The sequence below is a fragment of the Drosophila subpulchrella genome, chromosome 2R, assembly GCF_014743375.2.
Source record: "Drosophila subpulchrella strain 33 F10 #4 breed RU33 chromosome 2R, RU_Dsub_v1.1 Primary Assembly, whole genome shotgun sequence".
Taxonomy (NCBI): Eukaryota; Metazoa; Arthropoda; class Insecta; order Diptera; family Drosophilidae; genus Drosophila; species Drosophila subpulchrella.
This window is the reverse complement of record NC_050611.1, coordinates 3,950,714-3,969,126: the sequence shown is the minus strand read 5'-3', so window position 1 is coordinate 3,969,126 and position 18,413 is coordinate 3,950,714. Positions and strand designations below refer to the sequence as shown.

The following is an 18,413-nucleotide window of genomic DNA, read 5'->3' as shown; positions in this document are numbered from 1 at the left end:
TGCCCGACTCTTCATTACGCTCACGGGGCACTCGACGGACGGACCCGGTGGGCAGGACACGGGCATCACTTCCTCAAATGCCACCAGCAGGAAATACATTTCTTTACTATTTCAGCAGAAGATTTACTCAACTCGACCTCGTACCCTTTTCTTGTTATCACATGTTCTTAGGATTTTTCAGACGATTGGATTATACTGAAAATCAATTTCTGGGAACATGATTTCCGGCGTAATTCGATGGGCTTAAAAGGTTTCAATATCTTACTAATGCCATTTAGGTTTAATATTTTTACCCAAAGGAAAATCAGTTTCTAAGAATATGATTTCAGGCAAACTCTGATGGGTTAAAAGAAGGTTTTAATATTTTTACAATGCTTTTTAAGCTTAATATTGTCATGGTTTTATAAAAGACTTAGTAACCCAAGGATTTGCTGGAAATCGGATGTTAGAAATTTGATTTCACAAAAAATTAAACGTCTTGTTATGATATAAAGACCCTAAATTTTAATACACCTAAGGATTATGTGCAACGAAACACACAGGTTAAACCAATTAATAACTAACTAAAGCTATTTTGCAAAGCAATTATTTAGCAAGTGAGTAACTTGTTTGAAATGGTTAAACGAATTAGTTTTAATTTAGTATATATAACTTATATAAAATAAGTATAACTTTTCTACTAAATTACTAAGTAACTTAAAAATCATTACAATATCTGATGAACTTGTCAGTTGCTAAATTGCTTCTAAAACGTTGTCTTACTTAGCTATCGCACCCAAAAGGTTCATATTATGAACCCTGCATTTAACACCTGAGTAACCAGAGCCAGGACTATTTTGTTAGAGAAAACGACAATCTTGCCGACTAGCCAGGGTATCCCAAAAGTCCAGGTCTACTCAGACCATCCCTCCGTTGTTTACCTAGCTCCTCGTCGCGCCCTGCAAATAATCATACTTCAAAGGCAATAAATCGTTATTTAAATTTCATTTTCCACACTCCTTAAAGTTTCATTTCGCCCATTTCAGCCTCGTCGTCGCTCCGGGAATCGCAGCCAGGATGGGGATCCTGCGGAGGGTGATGAAGGTATGCTTTAAAAATTCGGCTTATTTGGTTATGAATCCCCCGAGAGTGACGGCTGCCGGCGCGAATATTTCTTCATCTGCCATGCGAGAATACCTGAGTGTTTGTTTGTTTGTTTGTTTGTGCATCTGAGTGGCCAGGTTCTTTTTTCTACACAGACACACACATAAGCATGTCTGCAGATGGCCAACAGCTTTTGGCTCTAAAGAAAATTGTGTGTACTTTGGCATCCTTTATGATCCTTTTTCCGGCTAGCTCTTAAGGTATTGCCTACCCATTCCGGAGCACCAAGACGAGGTAATCCGATTGGAAGGGTAAAGAGAAAATGCAAAGTGCCTTTAAGCCATATGTGCTATATAATCGATGGGAAATTCGATAGGGAATCGCAGCCGGAAACCGGATGACAAGTGCTGCCGCATTGGGATTAAATTCAGGTTTAATATTATTATTACTACATAAGATATCTCATAACTGCCACGTGTAATTAACTTAATATCCACCCCAATTTAATTGTGAACCCGGCATTAAGCTCCTTGGAATATCCCAGCTTAAGCCGGATAGTGCTTAAGCTTTTAATCGATTTTCGTCGACTCTCGGCGACTCGATTATGATTGCGATGCGAAATGCGAAATGGCACGGGGGGTCACAGGGCATCCTTGGATGCTCCATCCTCCAATGACTTCCACTTTGGCGGCCCAATGCCAACGTTGCTTATTTTCATAAGAATTTACACTGCCCGCGAGGCTGGTGCTGATTAAGGAACGGCAGCTCCGGGGCGGGGATATTCATTTGGGCTTGTTTATTGAACTTGGAATTAGTTTGATTTGGCCACTGAGCCCGCAAGGACGAGGGCCAAAGCACAAAGGACGAAGGACGCCAACGACGATGCCGACGAAGGTAAAGCGAAACAATCTCTGCTCAAAAGGGAACCATTTGCAGGATAATCTTGGGCGGCAGCTCCTCGGTGCGTTAAACATAATAAAATAAGCTCATTAAAATTATGAGACCCAGCAGGTGGTGGCGGGGTCGCCAAGCGGATGCCATCAAAGTTTCGCAGATATATCTGGAGAGCTTGGAGGTTGCCATGCCAGGACCCTAAGCCCCCCGATTCCGGTTCCCATCCTCCGATGCTAGCCATCAATCAGAGCCGGATTGTCAACTTTTCGTCTTCGTAAGTTAATTACGGCCACCCAACAACGGGCGATTGATTCTCCGAAGAACCAATACTGAACCGGAGTGTTTTGTGCCGACGGAGCGTGAAATCCGGCCAAGTTTAGGGTGCGATTGACAACAGGCACTTAACACATTTCCCCCAGTCGTCCATGCCCCAAATGAACCGCAAGTGCGCAACAGCTGAGATCCGAGTTCAGTACTTCACCGCCAGCCGCATGAGTTGGCATTGAATTTGCGGTGGCACCCCGTGACCCCTGAACCCTGACCCCTGCAAAGAAAACACAAGTTAGTTACAGAGCGTCCTTGTCCTTTATTTATCGGATGATGAGATCGAGTCGGGAGGAGGAGGGCGATTGGGCGGTCGGGAAAGGGGGGTACCATAGTTATACACACCAAACAAGAAATCGGATTTTATCTCCGTGTACTCTAATTAATTTGCTTTTTCTGCAGCCTCATCTCGGTGACAGGCAAAAGCGTACAATTGCGGATTATACTATGCAACACAAAATTGATTCTTTGCCAAGGGTTCTCTATTCAGCTTGGAAAAATATATATAAATATACATCGATCTTTACACAAATATATATGTATTTATAGGAGGTATGTATGTATATGTACGGTTAGATATCTTTATCGCTACGCTTTTAGCCAATTGTTATGTTTAAATGGCGGCCGTAAAATCTCATTTAGAATACATTGTTGTTTAATGGCTTTACACAGTAAATTCGGTGGGAGTTTATAGCTGGCTCTGATTCGATTTGGGTTTCCTTCGGCGATTTGATTAGCAAATCAAATTAAAGCCTCGACCTCGGCGCACGCGGCGTATGCGCGTTGCAGATGGCCACGGTGCGGATGCGGAACATTCGAATATTTCCGCCAGCCAGGCTTTGCGTTGCAAATTAAAACTTTGGCCGCAGCAACTTTCTGTTTTGTTTGCTAAATGTTAAAAATGATAAAGTGCACTCGACAGAAAGGATGTGGAGGAGGATGTGAAGCGGAAGGAATGTCGGTGAGGGGCTGGGAAAGGGGCAGGAGAAAGTAGAAAGTAGAGGAGGGCAAACATGAGTGCACAGCTGTCGAGTGCTCGACTTTGGACGGGCCCGGTGGCAGGCCTTCAAACCAATCCCATCCCGTCCGGAATCCGGAATCCGGCATTCGGAATCCTCGCAATCCCATCCCCCCTCTAATGTGTAAGTTTGCGTATGAAAATAGTTAGAGTTACGTTTGTTTTTGCCTTGCCTTTCGCATTTTGTAAAAGGTATTTTTCAAATATATAAGCGTATGAGTTCAGAAGTGTTAGAAGTTCGTAAATATATGGTATATTATATACGTATATGTATAATGTATATGTATCTTTGTATCTTTATCTTTAAATATATATATAATATAGGTACGGTGTACACGTTGAGATACATCTATATATCTGAGTGAAGTACTTTGATTAAATGGTATTTGTTCTTGGCTTAGACTAACAACAGTCAACATTCAACAGTCATTCCGATATGAGATTTTCGTCAATTGGAAGATTTTCTTTGCGAAGCAGGTGGAGCGTTAAGTAACCCTAGCCTAGACAATAAACTTATCCGATATAGGTCACGTGTATATATGCTGCTTATGGCCTCTATGTGTATACATAAATCAACATCTATAAAGTTTCTCTCGTCTCTTGGGGGCTGCTCCTTAAGCGTTTCGTAGCGTTCAATTGACAGCACATTATTGGAATTGAAGTTATTCGCATTGGAACACATATAAGTATCTATGTATGTATATGCAAGTACGCATTAAAATGTACATCTATAAATTAAGTATTACGGACCCGCCTCCTTCAGCGGGTTTATACTGTTTTTTTTTCGGGGTGGAGGCCGCACACGCCTCGCTGGATCGCTGGGTCGTCGGATTGCTGGATCATTAAATTATTGGATCGGGGCCTATCAGACCGGCCTTCGCCACCCAGTTGGAGGTGCGTCTGGGCGCGATAAGCCGATCCAAAACATCCGCCATAAACAAGTCGACTATCGCCGAATCTGGAGGCCTGACCACAGCCAATGACTTGCCGAAACCCGAGACCCGGCATTAAACTTTTAATAAACGGAGCACCGCAAAGGCGATGAACACATCCACATCCCCGTCCGTTTTTTGCGGTCCAATCTGAATGGCATCTGGAATATTTCGCCAGGCAGCCGCTTTTGATAAAATTCTCTTTTGTATACAGTTTTGTGGCATAATTTCGCCCAGGAATTTAGCCGGGGCAAGAAGACATCAGGGTTTTGCTCCGCACATGTGATTGGGTTCGCTTGGGGGATATCTCTATAGCACATGCAGGTTCTCGCAGCTCTTCGACTTGGAGATGTCACTGAGGCAGATCTTCTGCAGCAGCTCCTTGGCCAAGTGCAGCGATATGTGGGTGCGAGAGGTCTTCATCTTCGAGGCGGTGGCCTTCTTCTCGCGCTTCTCCTTCAGACGCATCTATTACGGAGGATTAAAGGATAGAATAGCAAAAGAAAATGGGTGTTAAGATAAGTTGTCCTATGAGAATGGGTTCCTAAAATATATTACTATCTACACAGAGAGAAAAATTCAAGTACATTGCTCTTGAATTGAGAGCATTCGTACCGCGTAAGTACATTTTGGTAACTATGTTCTCAATATTTGAACAAAATGGTGAGAATAGAAAAGTTAAATGAAGTATATTTAACAACTTTTTAATAAGTATACACTTATGTCTGAACTAATAGTTTAGTTTTTGAGATATACAATGTAAATAAATGTAAACTTCAACTTGATTCAAGAACAGTAAAAACATTTTTAACTTAAAAAATTTTGTTCTATTTTTAAGAACATTTTTAACTCAGATGAAAAGGTCAGAATTCTCTCTGTGTATATGCTGGGGTGTCACAAAAACATCCAATGGGTAAAAGATGGAATAGTAAAAGCAAATGGCTATTAAGTTAAGCTGTCATGTCAAAATGGGTTCCTAAAATAAATTAATATTTATATTCAAGGGTGTCACAATAATACCCAATGCTTTTGGGAACCCTTGGTTTTAAATCCGTCCACAAAATTTATCGGTTTCACGGAATGTATAGAATAAGTAAGATATTTCCATAAAACCCATGAATTTCTGAAGTACTGAAGCACAAAGTAAAGTCTCTTATGTTTAAAAATTGTATTCATTAATACAATGGGGTCCGAAATATCTCTCTTAAAGCCTTCTGTGACCCTTCCGATGTTAAAAATGAATTCTCTTCAAGTTGTGTCCGATATTCTCTTTATAAATTGTATTGACTAATCCAATCAATCGGAAATTTATCTTTTCAAGCTAAGTAACCCCCATCTAATCTGGTTGGCTGACCAAGTTTGCTTTGGCCCGCTCGCCACCGCACCATTTTCATTAATTAGTGACCCGATCCGGAAGCAGGCCCAGCCAAACCGTAACCCAACCCGAAAACCTGCCCATGCCCCAGCTGTGTGGCAAATCCATTTAACTCCATTTCCTGCACCATTTCGCCATGCATCGGTGGGTTGCGTGTGGTTCGCACCTTGCCCCGATAACCGCAACCCCAGTTTCCCACTTTTCCACCTTCCACCTTCCATCACCCCCATACCATCCACATCCACCCTTCCACTTCGACTCACCTGCTTCAATATGCCGACGAGCAGCTCATCGACATTGTGCTGTATGCCGCTGGACGTCTCAATAAATTTGGCATCGCGTGAGGCGGCCAGGGCTTTGCCCTCTTCGGGGAGCAAAAGTGGGTTTGAGGTAGGGGGAATGAAATGAAATCAAGCCATCATAATTAAGACCATGGCCCCACTGAACTCACCCTGCGAGGTGATGAGACGGGCGCGGGCCAGGTCCGCCTTGTTGCCCACCAGGATGACGGCCTTGTCCTTGGTGTAGTTCTCCTGCCACAGGTAGTTGATGATTTCCTCGGCCACGCGGAAGGAGCTGCGGTCCACCACCGAGAAGACCACGACGCAGCCATGGGGCTCGTAGGTGGACAGAGAGTTCTCCACGCTCATCTCTACGCTGGGATGGTCGATGAAGACCATGTCCGACTCCTCATCGTCCAGCAGCACGCTCACCGTCTTCTCGCCGAACTCGTCGTCTAAAACTCAGATCAGAATTAAACTCTAAAGACGCCAGTGGCAGCCGGGAAGCTAGGGGTCAGGCACACACATAGGTTCCAGCTAGGGGTCACACGGCTACTCACTGCGCTCCCAGCGGATGATCCCCATCCAACCTCCAACTACCGAACTCTCAACTTACCCAGGCTGGCGTCGTAGGTGTGCATGTACTCCGAGGTCATGAACTGGTTGACCAGCGCCGTCTTGCCCACGCCGGCATCGCCCAGCATGACCACGCGGTAGCGGGCCGGGGGCGGTGGGTCCAGGTTCTCGGAGTCGTCCGGCGTCGCCGGCAGGGAGTCCACGTTGGCGTAGCCCGCCCCGCAGCAGCTGCCCTCGAAGGGCGACCGCTCGCTGGCCCGGCTGTTCGTCGAGTTCACGCTGGTGTTGCTCCGTGACCTCCGCGAGATTATCGAGTCGCCGCAGTTGACCACGTTGCCCTTGCTGATGGAGAAGTGCCGCAGGCGGTAGAGGTCGTCGCTGGCCCGCGGGTTGTAAGGTCGCTCCGGCAGCGAGCAGACGCGCGGTCGAACGTGGTCGGGAACTAAAAAGATAAGATGAGATAAGCAGTGAAATCGGATAGGGGATGGATAAAGGTCAAGTTCAAAGAAAAATCCCTTTGAGAAATGTATCTTTCTTAAATTTGAAGCCCTAGGCGCTTTGAGCCCTTTTTGGAAGGTCTGCGCATTGACTTTAAGGATTATTTTGTGATACCGCTTTTTCTAAAATATGATTTCCAGTCCCATTTTATGGGCTAACACTAATTTCATAAAACCATAATTTGGTTTAAGCCACTAAAAATAGGATTTAAAATAAAAGCATTTCTCATAAAATCGGAATTATCACTCATACGTACTGTTGTCTTTGATCAAAACTACCTATATATTAAGGGTAGCGAACATTTTTATTATCAATGCCTTTATGGACTTTGATACATGCATATCTTTCGTCTAAATTAATGAAATTGTTTAAAAAAGTCCTAGCAACCTAGACAACATTGTTTGAATTTACATTTTGAGTTATAACAAACAAGTTAAGAGGCTTTCTATGTGTTGCCATGACTTCTTTTTAATTAAATCAAGCCAGTTAGTGCTATTCCTTAAATTTTTTCATTAAATTGGAAAGGTGAAAAATTGGAGAACGATTGTTATTACAAATCCAAGTTTTGCATGGATACATTTCCTCTGAATTCCGAAAAGGATTTTTCACTTAATACTCTACCATATAAGGCATCGAGATTTTACTTCTTCTTTATTATAAACACAAACTTAATTATAATTTTAATTTAACTTAAAATACGAAAAAAATCGAAAGAACTCTTACCTGGCAGCTCGAGGAAGTTGGATGTCCTGCGCTGGCGACCGCGATTGGAGCTCTGGAAGGCCAGTGGTCCGACGTCATCGTTGGAGACGATGGAGGCGTTGGAGCAGGCGCTCTTCATCGACTCCCTGGAGCTCCGCCGGCTGGCCAGGTAGGCCAATCCCCCCTTGGAACTGCCCCTGCGTCGCGGCTTGTGCTCCACGTGGGCCTTCGGCTTGTTCGGCTTGCAGCCACTGAGCTCGTGGTCGGCATCTTGGGTCAGGTCACTGGTGGATTTGCGATAGCGCAGGGAGACGACGCTATCCGAACAAGTACGATCCAGCGTGGAGTGGGAGCTGTGGAGCACCTGGTAGCCGGGATTGGAGGTGATGTTAATGGCATGGCGGCGTTGGCGGTGCGACTGCGGCTGTCCATGCTGACCAGGCTGTCCTGGCTCCTGCTCCATTTCCGGCTCCGTGAAGCTGAAGCTGGTGGTGGTGTGGGTCACCCTGGTGCTGTTGGTGTGCTGGGTGCCCGTCTCGCCGGATTCCATAGACAGCTGGGTGCAGTCAGTGACGCAGGAGTCGCGCTTCAGGCCGTAATAGTTGCCTCCTGCCGATCCCGATCCCCCAGCTCCTCCTGCTCCTGCGGCGGAGGCAGCTGCACTTAGATTTCTTGCCTCGATCTTACTGATCACCGGCAGCTCCCACTCATCTCGCTGCCGCTTGTTTAGTCCTCCTGAGGTGTAACCTCCTCCAGAACCTCCTCCCCCGCCTCCGCCCATTGCCACCATAGCCACCGCCATGCTCTCATCCACCCCGGTGGTGGTCAACTGTGGAACTGGATCGAGAGGAGACTTTGAGCGCATCAACTTCTTGGAGCCCTGCCGACGTGGCGAGCTGGGGGGATCGTAATAGAGCGCTCCATCGTCCGGAGAGATTGGTTCGTAGTACTCGAACTTCCTACCATGGCTGGGACTCACTGCATCGAAGACGAACTGGCACGGGGACTTGGGACTGCGGGCAGTGGTGCGTCCACTGAGCAGCGAGGCGGAGTCATCGATCGATCCCGTAGGGGGTGTCTGATAGTACGAGCTCGGCGTAGAGCTACTGCCATCATCGCAACTGTCCTGGGCGAAGGTGGTGGTGATCTTGGGACTCCGCGGGGTCTCGTAGCCCCCGTATCCGTAACTCGGCGACGGAGCACCATGGTATGGCCTAGTGGATGGGTCAAATCTAAATGGTTTCTCTGGGGAATGCTTGCGTATCTCACCTGGGAACTTTGGGAGTAGCTCCCTTGCAGGGCAAAGGATTGCTGGCAGCTCGTGCAGGTACTTTGTGATGCGAGGAGTGGGGATGGCCGTAGGATCCTCCAGCTCCCTCGTCCCAGCTGCGCTGTTGCTGTGCCATTTCAGGACTGTTTCCAAGAAGAAGATAACATTTAGTTTTCCTAACAAAAAATTTTTTGATTTCCTCAAATATATTAGGATACTTTTTTTTTGAGAATCAGGTATAATGTTTTCTCATCCGCATGTTTAATCTAAAGTACCATTTTAACTCAGAACTCCCGTTTCATTTAAAGGCTTTAGACCTACTTTGAAGTTAGCATGCGGACGAGAGAACTGTTTCATGTCTAATAGGTACATATAGATGTTGACGACTAAAACCTTAGACTTCCTTATACTACAGCTTAAATGTAATGTTCCAGGGTTTATTGGATTAAATTTAAAAAAAACTTAGCTTTTGTTATTTTTTTCTGCTGTGGGGATGGTAAGAAAAATCATTTTAAACAAGTCAATCATTCAACAAGTATGATTTAACATAGTTACTTTATTTAAAAAGCCTTGTTGCAACTTTAGAAAGAGGGAACCATAAATTATAGGATCTTCCGGTGATTGCCCATCCCCTTTACAAGTGAAGCACAAAAACATTATATATCAATTTCTTCCCGTGCATTTGGCAGGCTGATGAGATGAGATGAGATGGGTAGATGAGATGGGAGCGACTCGCTGATGGCCAACTCATGTGTAAATATCATGGGCCATTACTCATCCCGCACACACACCCAAGAGTGCGTCCTGGTCGACCGGGGCATTGCCCAAATGGGCACAAAGTAAACATAATTTATGGCTTTATCTGTATTTAATCAAAATAATGAAAAGCGGGCCATGGGAGCCGGTCATCATATCACACAAAGGCCGCGCCCAGCCGCCCGCAAGTCCGCAGAGCGAAGACCGCAAAATGTTATGGCCGCAAGTCATTTTCAGACTTTGGACGGACATCCAGGGGAAGTGCTCTATTTGGCCGGGCAATTATTGTTAAATGTGCGTTCTCCTTGGGTCGAGCTGGAGATGGTGGCCTAAGTGGCTGCCCCTATTATCGCTCCACATCCACATCCCCATCCCCATCGACCCACCAAAGCAGCCATCCAACCGAACCCACAAGCTGTCAGCACATTCGCACACAGTCTGCCAACTTATGCAAAAGTTGCAAACAATCGCTTGCGGGGAACTTTATCAAGTTGCCTAATGGGATTTGCCAGCTTCGAAGTTGACTTGCAGCTACGGCTATTAAAGTTTGGCCCAGTGGGCGTTTGGGCCGCGAACTGTTGCCTACATTTGGGCGCCCACGGACTTGATTATGGCCGCAGACAGCAAGTGCTGGCCATTTCTAAGGATCCAATGGTTTTCCATGCCTGCGTACTCCCCCAGCACTTTAGTTTAACGATGCTGCACTCCCCAATTCCCCAATGACGATTGCTGCAGCACTTACATAAGCATTTCTGCTGCACACATATGTTGCACTTGCTGGTGGTGGCCTTTCACTCGGTTTTCCCACCGGAAAACACGTGGCTCGTTCGAATTTCCACCTTCTACTGCTACTCACGTCCGACCTGCGGGCCATTATTATCTATCGTGTGTACAAATAGCCGTGGCACCCACACACATCCGCACCGGGCACTGCGTGAGTACGTGCCCATACGGCCAAGCAAATAGTGCGGAATAAGAGTCGCAGCATACCTGGTAGTTCACCTGTTGGCCCTGCCCTTTGTGGTTTGGCTCTACTCGGAAGTCGACCAGCTCAAATAAGCTTTACTCGGTGAATTTCAGGTGAATTTTGTATGAGTAAGTCGTAGGGCTGTAAGTTAAGAACTGTTTTCATTATAACCGAGAGAACTTTTTTTGCACCCACTGAGGTTCTGTTACCATAGGTCATTGCTATTAACCACATTCAAAAAACATTTAAGCCTGTAGCTTTTCTTGTATTCAGTAATGTCAACCTATTAAATCAGCGCTCAAACAACTGACTAAGTATCTTCCAAAGAATTTGCCCCAATAATGAAGGTATTTATTTATGAAAGCGTAGGCGTTCGATTAGAAAATTCAACATCAAAAGTCCTTCTCGTGGGTGCAAGTTCTGAGGAATTTCTCTTATTATACCCAAATTTTAATAAACAAAATATTTGAGACAAAGTTTCCACAACTTAATTTTGTTGATATGCAAACAAAATATTTGTGAGTTAGGTTTTGTACCTCAAAAGTATGCCAAGTCTGAGTGGAATAACTTTCATTGCATATTCATGAATGGAAAAGTTCTTCGCTTAAAAGTTTCCCCTAAGCCCTCGAATCTTTGAGACAATCTTTTCGTAAATACCACTTACAAGGCATCAATTATTCGAGTGATTGATTCAAGTGTTTGGCAACTTGTTGTTTCTCTACCTCCGCAGCTTTTTCCGTATTCCCATTTTTCGTGTTCTGCATTTCACGTAATATAATGGCGTGTTGCCACCGCAACGAATCGAACCAAACCGAACCGACGACCAATGGGGATGGATGGGGGGATATGGTTCGAGGATGATAACAAAATGTTGATGGAAAAGTGGCCCAGAGTCCAGGGCTCACCTGGCCCACTCCTTCTCGCTCTGGCCAACGGCTTTCGGCTTTGCGAAAATCTGCAGACAACAAATCAATAGGAATATCTGTCGTTTCTCTTTGGGCGCATTCAAATCCTCGGTAGTTCGGTTTTTTTATGCGGAATTGTGTATGCATAAAGGCCATCGAGTTGGAGGCCTTGGGAGATTTCGACCAGCTTATTGTGTTAGGCCAGGACCCCGGGACATTGGGATGCCCGGGAGAAAGGTAAGCTTGTGTAAGATAATAATTGCTACAGATTTCTGAATTATAGAAGAATTGTGAACCCCTTTGTCCTGGCTGCGGATGGAATTATGGATGGATTCCATTGACTTTAAACCGAGACGGACCTACCTACCTGGCCCATAAGTTATGCATGGTATAAAGCGATGTGTGGATAATTTGACTGGGGTTAAGCTGCATTTGCATATACCAATACCAATGCGTGGGCCGGGCTTCAATCAGGTTTATGGCTTCGGCCCCTCCTGCACTGGCACCTTTTCCGCATTTCGCTTTTCATTCTCCATTTTCCATTTTCCGTTTTCCGTCTGCGGCTCTTCCCTTTGGCCTTTACGGCTCGGCCATCATCATTGCTCATTCTCGAGGTGGCCAGAGTAATGACTCTTCCTGCACGGACCGTCATTAAGTTGCAGGCCTCCACCGCGTCATAAAGAAGTTCTCCGGACAACCCTTTGGGTAAACTTTGCTTGTAATTAAACCCGCACCCGTTAAACGCATACTTAACACCACCCCCACACTCCCGATTCCTACTGTCCCTAACTACTCATCCGCCCACCTACCAGGCACCAGGCGCCCAAGCTAACCGGGCACTTTCGCCCCTTGTCTCTGCTGTAAAAATAAACTGAGTGTGTGTACAACACAAACAAGGAAAGTCCATAAAACACTTAAGATCGAGGGATATATGTAGGGGGTGAGTCTTAGGACGGGAGACTGGTTCTCTGGTCAGTTCGCAAATTACAAATCCTGGCCAAAGTCACGTCGCAAGTTAGTCATTAGCCGCCACTTGAGTCCCGAAGCTCCGCCTTCGCATCGATTTTATTGCAACACATAATTCTTGAGGCCGGGGCCATTTGTGCAAATCTCATGTTGATGGCATATTAAGTGACCTCCGGGCGGCTTTTCAAATCAACTGAGAACCCCCCCCCCCCCCCCCCCACCTAACCACCCATTTGGTGCCCCAAGCGCCTGCCAATTTGCACTTTAAACGGCCGGCGGGTGGGCAAAGTGATGTCGTTGGATAGACAGAAATGGCGCAAACTTACGTGTAATTAGACGCGTCTGGGCGCGAGGATTAGCAATTAAGCGAATGTCCTGTGAGCGCAACAAGTGCCGCAGGGCGGGAGGGGGTGAGTGGGAAGGACGAGGTGGTGTGAAAAGAGACACGGGACTCGGGTAATCCCAGTCGACGGGGGCGGGGTTGGGTGGCAATTGCCGTTTGGGGGCAAAGTGAGAGCAGCGCATAAATCAACATGTCAAATCGCAGCTTACAAAGTGCCACCCCCACCACCCACAGACACACAAAAGCGCACACACACAGCTCACGCACACACTGACAGGAATAGAAACTCACTTTTACTCCGCGTGCCGCATTACAATTTAATGTTTACCATTTTCATCAAATTTGTCGGATAATTCGGTCTGTTACAGCAACTTTGCTAATTGTCCAACACCAACAATGCCACCGAGAGAATCACCAGCACACCGACACGGCCACACCAACACAATCACCAACACACCGACGAGCAACAGTTTGCACGGCCAGCCGCTCGGGACTTTCTGCACTTCCGTTTCCGCTGGCGACTGCCGCTCTCTCAAACTTCCGCCCGTTCGAAGCGGCGGCGGCGGCTGTTCGAGCTGAACTGAACGGTTTCCCCGATTCTTGGCTGACTTTTCCTGGCTCCCGATTCCCATCTATCCGAAGTATCCCAAGTATCCGAAGTGCTGGAAAAGCTCCGCTTGCCAAGCTTTTCACGGCCTTCCATTCGGCTGGAAATTGAAGCCGGTGAAAGCTGGCAGATGCAATGGATAAGACCCTCGTTGATGGAGATGATTGGGAAATCATCTAACGGTTTTATGTAATCTAATCAAATGCCAATTAATATTCAATGAAAGGACTACTGGGATTACACTAATTGCAGAAGATTGGTCGTTGGTTATAGCTTAAATTGTCTTCATAATATCAACTGCCTCACATTTGCTTTGAAATTAATTGTGAAGCGATTGAAGGCATTTAAAATATATAATAGTCAGTTGAAAAGTTTAAAATGTTTAGTTACTTGAAAATAATAACTAAAATATTTATAGTGTTATATTTTATTTTATATGATCGCAATAAAGCTACGAAATAAAATAATATTTAGTAAGGCATAAACAATTACCAAGGTCTAAAGACGTGCTTTGTTAAGGAATATTAGGCTTCCCTAAAGTAAACTTGGTGCAATACATACAAAAATCCAAATTAAAGACGCGATATTAACCAATTATTACATTTTAGTTAATTAGCGTTTAATTTCCAAGTCATGACTTTCTAAGACTTCTTATCACATTAAAACAGGTTTAGGTATTTTGCTCTTGCTTAAATTTGTTTTCTTTATAGTTTTTCTAATGCTAATATGAAACCGAGTCGTGCAGTTTCGTTAATTACTACAAATTATATTAAACCATAACAACATTTGGCTTAATAACGCCAAAAACACGCAGATGCACAAGTTCCTCGTGTTAAATAAATACTCGTATAATTCGTAGGTTATAAAATCGTGTTGTTTTATTTTTGTAGGTTTTTTCTTTCTTGGCTTACTGACTAAACTTAAGCTGCTTACATAATAAATAGTTTGGAAGTCTTCGGCTTAAACACTAGAGAAACGACAAAATAAGGGATATAGGACAGGACAGGATAGCATATTGGGTGAGTATGTGGGGTCGGTACGGGATAGTACGGATGGTGAGCAGGTTTGTGGGGCGGGTAAAGATGTTTGTGATTGGGTTCTCCTTCCTCATAGATCCTTCTTAAAGGCTGGCAACGCGGGAGGACAGCTCGTCCAGTTGCTGGTAAATGCTGGCAGGCAGATCGGCGCCCACCTGGGACTCGAAGTAGGTGCGGATGTCCTTGACCTCCTGCGACCAGAACTCCTTGGGCAGCGAGAAGATCTCGGCCACATCCACCTGGTCCTTCATGCCGGCCAGGTTGAGGGCACCCTCGGCGGGAATGCGTCCAATGGCCGAGTCCACAAAGCAGGACTCGCCGTTCACCCTGCGCAGGATCCATTCAAGCACACGGGAGTTCTCGCCGTATCCGGGCCACATGAACTTGCCCTCGGCGCTCTTGCGGAACCAGTTGACATGGAAGATCTTGGGCACCTGGCCACGCTTCTCCATGCTCAGCCAGTGGGCCACGTAGTCGCCGAAGTTGTAGCCGAAGAAGGGCCTCATGGCGAAGGGATCATGCATGATCACCTTGCCCGTGTGCTCCGCAGCAGCGGTGGCCTCGCTCCTCATGGCCGCGCCAATGAAGACTCCGTGGGTCCAATCGCGAGCCTCGTAAATCAGAGGCACGCCGGCGGGACGACGTCCTCCGAAGAGCATGGCGGAGATGGGCACTCCCGCCGGATCCTCCCAGGCGCCATCGATGATCGGGCACTGGGCAGCAGGGGTGCAGAAGCGGGAGTTGGGATGCGCGGCCGGCTTGCCGGACTCCTTGGACCAGGGCTTGCCCAGCCAGTCGGTGATCTGAACATTCGGGGCCAGACTGCTCTCCATGCCTTCCCAGAAGACTCCTCCATCCGAGGTGGAAGCCACGTTCGTGAAGATGGTGTTCTTGAACACCGTGTTCATGGCAATGGGGTTGGTCTCCATCGAGGTTCCGGGAGCCACTCCAAAGAATCCATTCTCCGGGTTGATGGCACGCAGCACTCCCTCCGAGTCGAACTTCATCCAGGCGATGTCGTCACCCACGCACTCCACCTTGTAGTTGGCCAGCGAGGGGTTCAGCATGGCCAGGTTGGTCTTGCCACAGGCAGAGGGAAAGGCGGCCGTGATGTACTTCTTCTGGCCCTCGGGATCGGTGATGCCCAGGATGAGCATGTGCTCGGCCAGCCAGCCTTCCCTTTTAGCGATGGTGCTGCCAATCCTCAGGGCGAAGCACTTCTTGCCCAGCAACGAGTTTCCACCATAGCCAGATCCGTAGGACACGATTAGGTTCTCGGCGGGCTTGTGCAGGATGATGGTGCGCTCGGGATCGCAGGGCCAGGATGGCTGCTCCACCTGTCCATTAGCAGGGGCACCCACGGAGTGCAGGGCGCGGACGAACTCCTCCTTCTTGGCCAGCTGGCGCAGGACAGCGGCTCCCATGCGGGTCATGATCCTCATGGAGGCCACCACGTAGGCGGAGTCAGTGAGCTCAATGCCGATCTTCGACAGCGGCGAGCCCACTGGTCCCATGCTGAAGGGCACCACGTACATGGTGCGACCCTTCATGCAGCCGGGGAATCGCTGCTGGACAGCGGCGTCCATGTCGCTGGGCGAGATCCAGTTGCCCAGGGCACCCTTCACGCCCTCCAGAGGGGTGGGAATGGTCTCCTCCCGGCGATCCGTGCAGATGAAGGTCTTCGACTCCACACGGGCCACATCCGCCGGATTGGTGCGGGCCAGCCAGCAGTTTTCGTACTTGGGCAGCGGCACAATGGTGCCCGCCTCCAGGAGGCTCTTGATGAGCATCTTGTTCTCCTGCTCGCTGCCATCGCAGATGTGCACCTGGTCGGGCTGGCACATGGCGATGCCCTCCTCCACGAAGGTGCGCACTCCGGCGGTCAGGGCGTCCACATTTCCGTAGGAGATGGGGATGCCACGGATGTGGCTGTACAGACCGCAGTTGTCCTGGCGCAGCTTGTGCAACTGGGGCAGGCCGCACACATTGCCGGAGCTAAAAAGGAAGGCAAAGGGAAATTAAAATTAAAATTTCATTAAAACTGAAACCGCATTTAATAATAATCCCCCTTTGAATGCATTTCGAGTGACCCCTTTTTCTATACTTACATAATTTTGCTTTGTTCAATGAGCTCAGGCATTTTGCTTGCTTTGTATTTTGTTAGTTTCTCTCAAAAAACTTTGGAATAAATTGTTTTAGTTTTGTATTTTATGCGTTGATGGCGTAAAAAAGTTTGTTTTTGGCACTTTGCTTATCACAATTGGGTAATTATCACAATTATTGTTCAACTGGTGAAGACTCGACGTTCATATGTTCTTCCACAGTTTCTTGTCAAACATCAACTCGGTTTTCAGACCACTGAAAGTAGGCTTTTCACTTGATCTTTCCATCTACTCTGGCCACGAGTAACTGATGCCAACTGCCGCGATCCGGGGCCTTTTATACCCAGCCGGCTGTGCCTCGCCGTCGAGGCGACTAGAACACGTCGGCCGATCGCCTCGGAATCGGGTTTACGATCGCACCGCCGAGCGAGAGGGTCAAACTCCGGACGAGCTGATTGGCTGCCCGTGGAGGCTCGGCGATTGTTTTGGTTTTTCACAGCCCCTCGATGAGTCGGGGGTTCCGAAATCCGGGGTATACGTGGGTAGTCGTATGTGGGGTGTGGGTATGTCCCAACTTGGCAACAGCGGAGTGCGCTGTTTTTTCTAGTGCGTTTGCATTGATAGGCGTTTGTTGTTATTTTGACACCCTGATATTTGCCACTTTCGCGTTGTTAATTTAATTATTTTGTTTATGATTTTATGCGATCCTTGTAGGTATACACATGCGAACGCAGCGAAAATAGAAACCAGTTCATGGACAGCTGAGGCAACAGCACTCGAAGTCTCTCCCTGCAGCTGGGTAAATTCTGGATGTGTCTATAGCTGCATTGCCATAGATGCAGCCGCGGATGGTGGGTCTCACCGTACACCTCCTCCTACTTATATGCTGACCACATATCTTTTTGGGCCCTTGCCAAATCGAAAAACTTTCGCTTATTTGCGGAATCGGTGACGGAAAATTTGTATGCTAATCCGCCCCCTTCGGCCATCCAGATGGGACCAGGCCTCCTCAATTGGCCATGGCCGCCTTGGAGGCCAGAATTCATGTGACTCTTGTGGCGCACCAGAATAGCACTGCCCAAATGGTTGTCATGTGGCCGCTCTGTTTTTCCGTCTCTGGGGAAGGAGAAATGAAGGTGCTGCTGGTGGTGTGACTTTGCCCCCAAAACAGTTAACAACAGGCCCCAGAATCCACTGGCCACTCGGAGAAAAAGTTCCCCAAAATCGGTGTTCCAATCGGAAAAGTTTCGAGTAAAATAGCTGCTATTTCTGGATACATACACATTTATTTTTACTTTTCTTAATTCTAAAATTGTAAGTAGTAAGTGTTTGCCAAATCTATTTTAAAACAAAGGATAAGTATGTATATATATTTCATTTGAAACATACATTTTAGAAATGGAATATACCTTTAAAGGCCTGACAATCTTCTGTAAATTTCATATGTGCTTAAATTACATATTTGAATCTCTTATAGATACCTTACATATGATAGCTACTTATTTATGTTAATAAAATAAGAATACAAACATGGAATTAATATTAAAATGCATTGCCGCTTTGCAATTACCACCTTTGGCTGCCTTTGCCAATCAGGTTCCTTTTACCGCTCACTTAGCCTAGACCCAGAAGGGACTGGCGCCCAACGGCCTTGGGAAACCTGGTCAGCCAGTGGTCCTTGGTCCTTGGCTCCTCCACCTCCCATCTCCCACTCCCTTTTCAACTTTTTTGGTATCCCTACTACAAGTCCAGTTTCGATTTAAATCGACATCGTCTA

The 18,413-nt window shown here is 46.9% G+C and overlaps 2 protein-coding genes across 4 annotated transcripts; both read right to left on the bottom strand.

Moving 5' to 3' along the window:
• Positions 1-2,543: 2,543 nt before the first annotated feature.
• Positions 2,544-13,415, bottom strand: LOC119550989. 3 transcript variants are annotated; one of them, XM_037860029.1, is made up of 7 exons: positions 13,182-13,415; positions 8,953-9,096; positions 7,705-8,897; positions 6,524-6,925; positions 6,078-6,368; positions 5,890-5,990; positions 2,544-4,719 (listed from the first exon to the last, which is right to left on the bottom strand). In XM_037860029.1, exons 2-7 carry the CDS (start codon positions 9,087-9,089, stop codon positions 4,561-4,563), a joined length of 2,283 nt encoding a protein of 760 aa, XP_037715957.1. In that variant the 5' UTR covers positions 9,090-9,096; positions 13,182-13,415; the 3' UTR covers positions 2,544-4,560. The 3 variants fall into 3 exon arrangements, with proteins under 3 accessions (XP_037715957.1, XP_037715955.1, XP_037715956.1); XM_037860027.1 differs by lacking the exon at positions 13,182-13,415 and adding an exon at positions 10,452-10,579; XM_037860028.1 differs by lacking the exon at positions 13,182-13,415 and adding an exon at positions 10,452-10,579 and having other exon boundaries at positions 6,078-6,362.
• A 934-nt stretch (positions 13,416-14,349) lies between these two features.
• LOC119549820 (phosphoenolpyruvate carboxykinase [GTP]) lies at positions 14,350-16,947 on the bottom strand. Its single transcript, XM_037858098.1, has 2 exons — positions 16,643-16,947; positions 14,350-16,529 (listed from the first exon to the last, which is right to left on the bottom strand). Exons 1-2 carry the CDS (start codon positions 16,672-16,674, stop codon positions 14,618-14,620), a joined length of 1,944 nt encoding a protein of 647 aa, XP_037714026.1. The 5' UTR covers positions 16,675-16,947; the 3' UTR covers positions 14,350-14,617.
• Positions 16,948-18,413: the final 1,466 nt, after the last annotated feature.

Bases quoted from the DNA above. Each gene is read 5' to 3' on its own strand.
- LOC119550989 (XM_037860027.1), bottom strand. From the start codon at position 10,474: ATGTGTGCAGCAGAAATGCTTAT. The intron at 9,097-10,451 runs GTAAGTGCTGCA...TCTTGGAAACAG, and splicing joins TGTGCAGCAGAAATGCTTAT to TCCTGAAATGGCACAGCAAC. The intron at 5,991-6,077 runs GTGAGTTCAGTG...TGCTCCCCGAAG, and splicing joins CCGTCTCATCACCTCGCAGG to AGGGCAAAGCCCTGGCCGCC.
- LOC119549820 (XM_037858098.1), bottom strand. From the start codon at position 16,674: ATGCCTGAGCTCATTGAACAAAGCAAAATTAT. The intron at 16,530-16,642 runs GTAAGTATAGAA...CTTCCTTTTTAG, and splicing joins ATTGAACAAAGCAAAATTAT to CTCCGGCAATGTGTGCGGCC.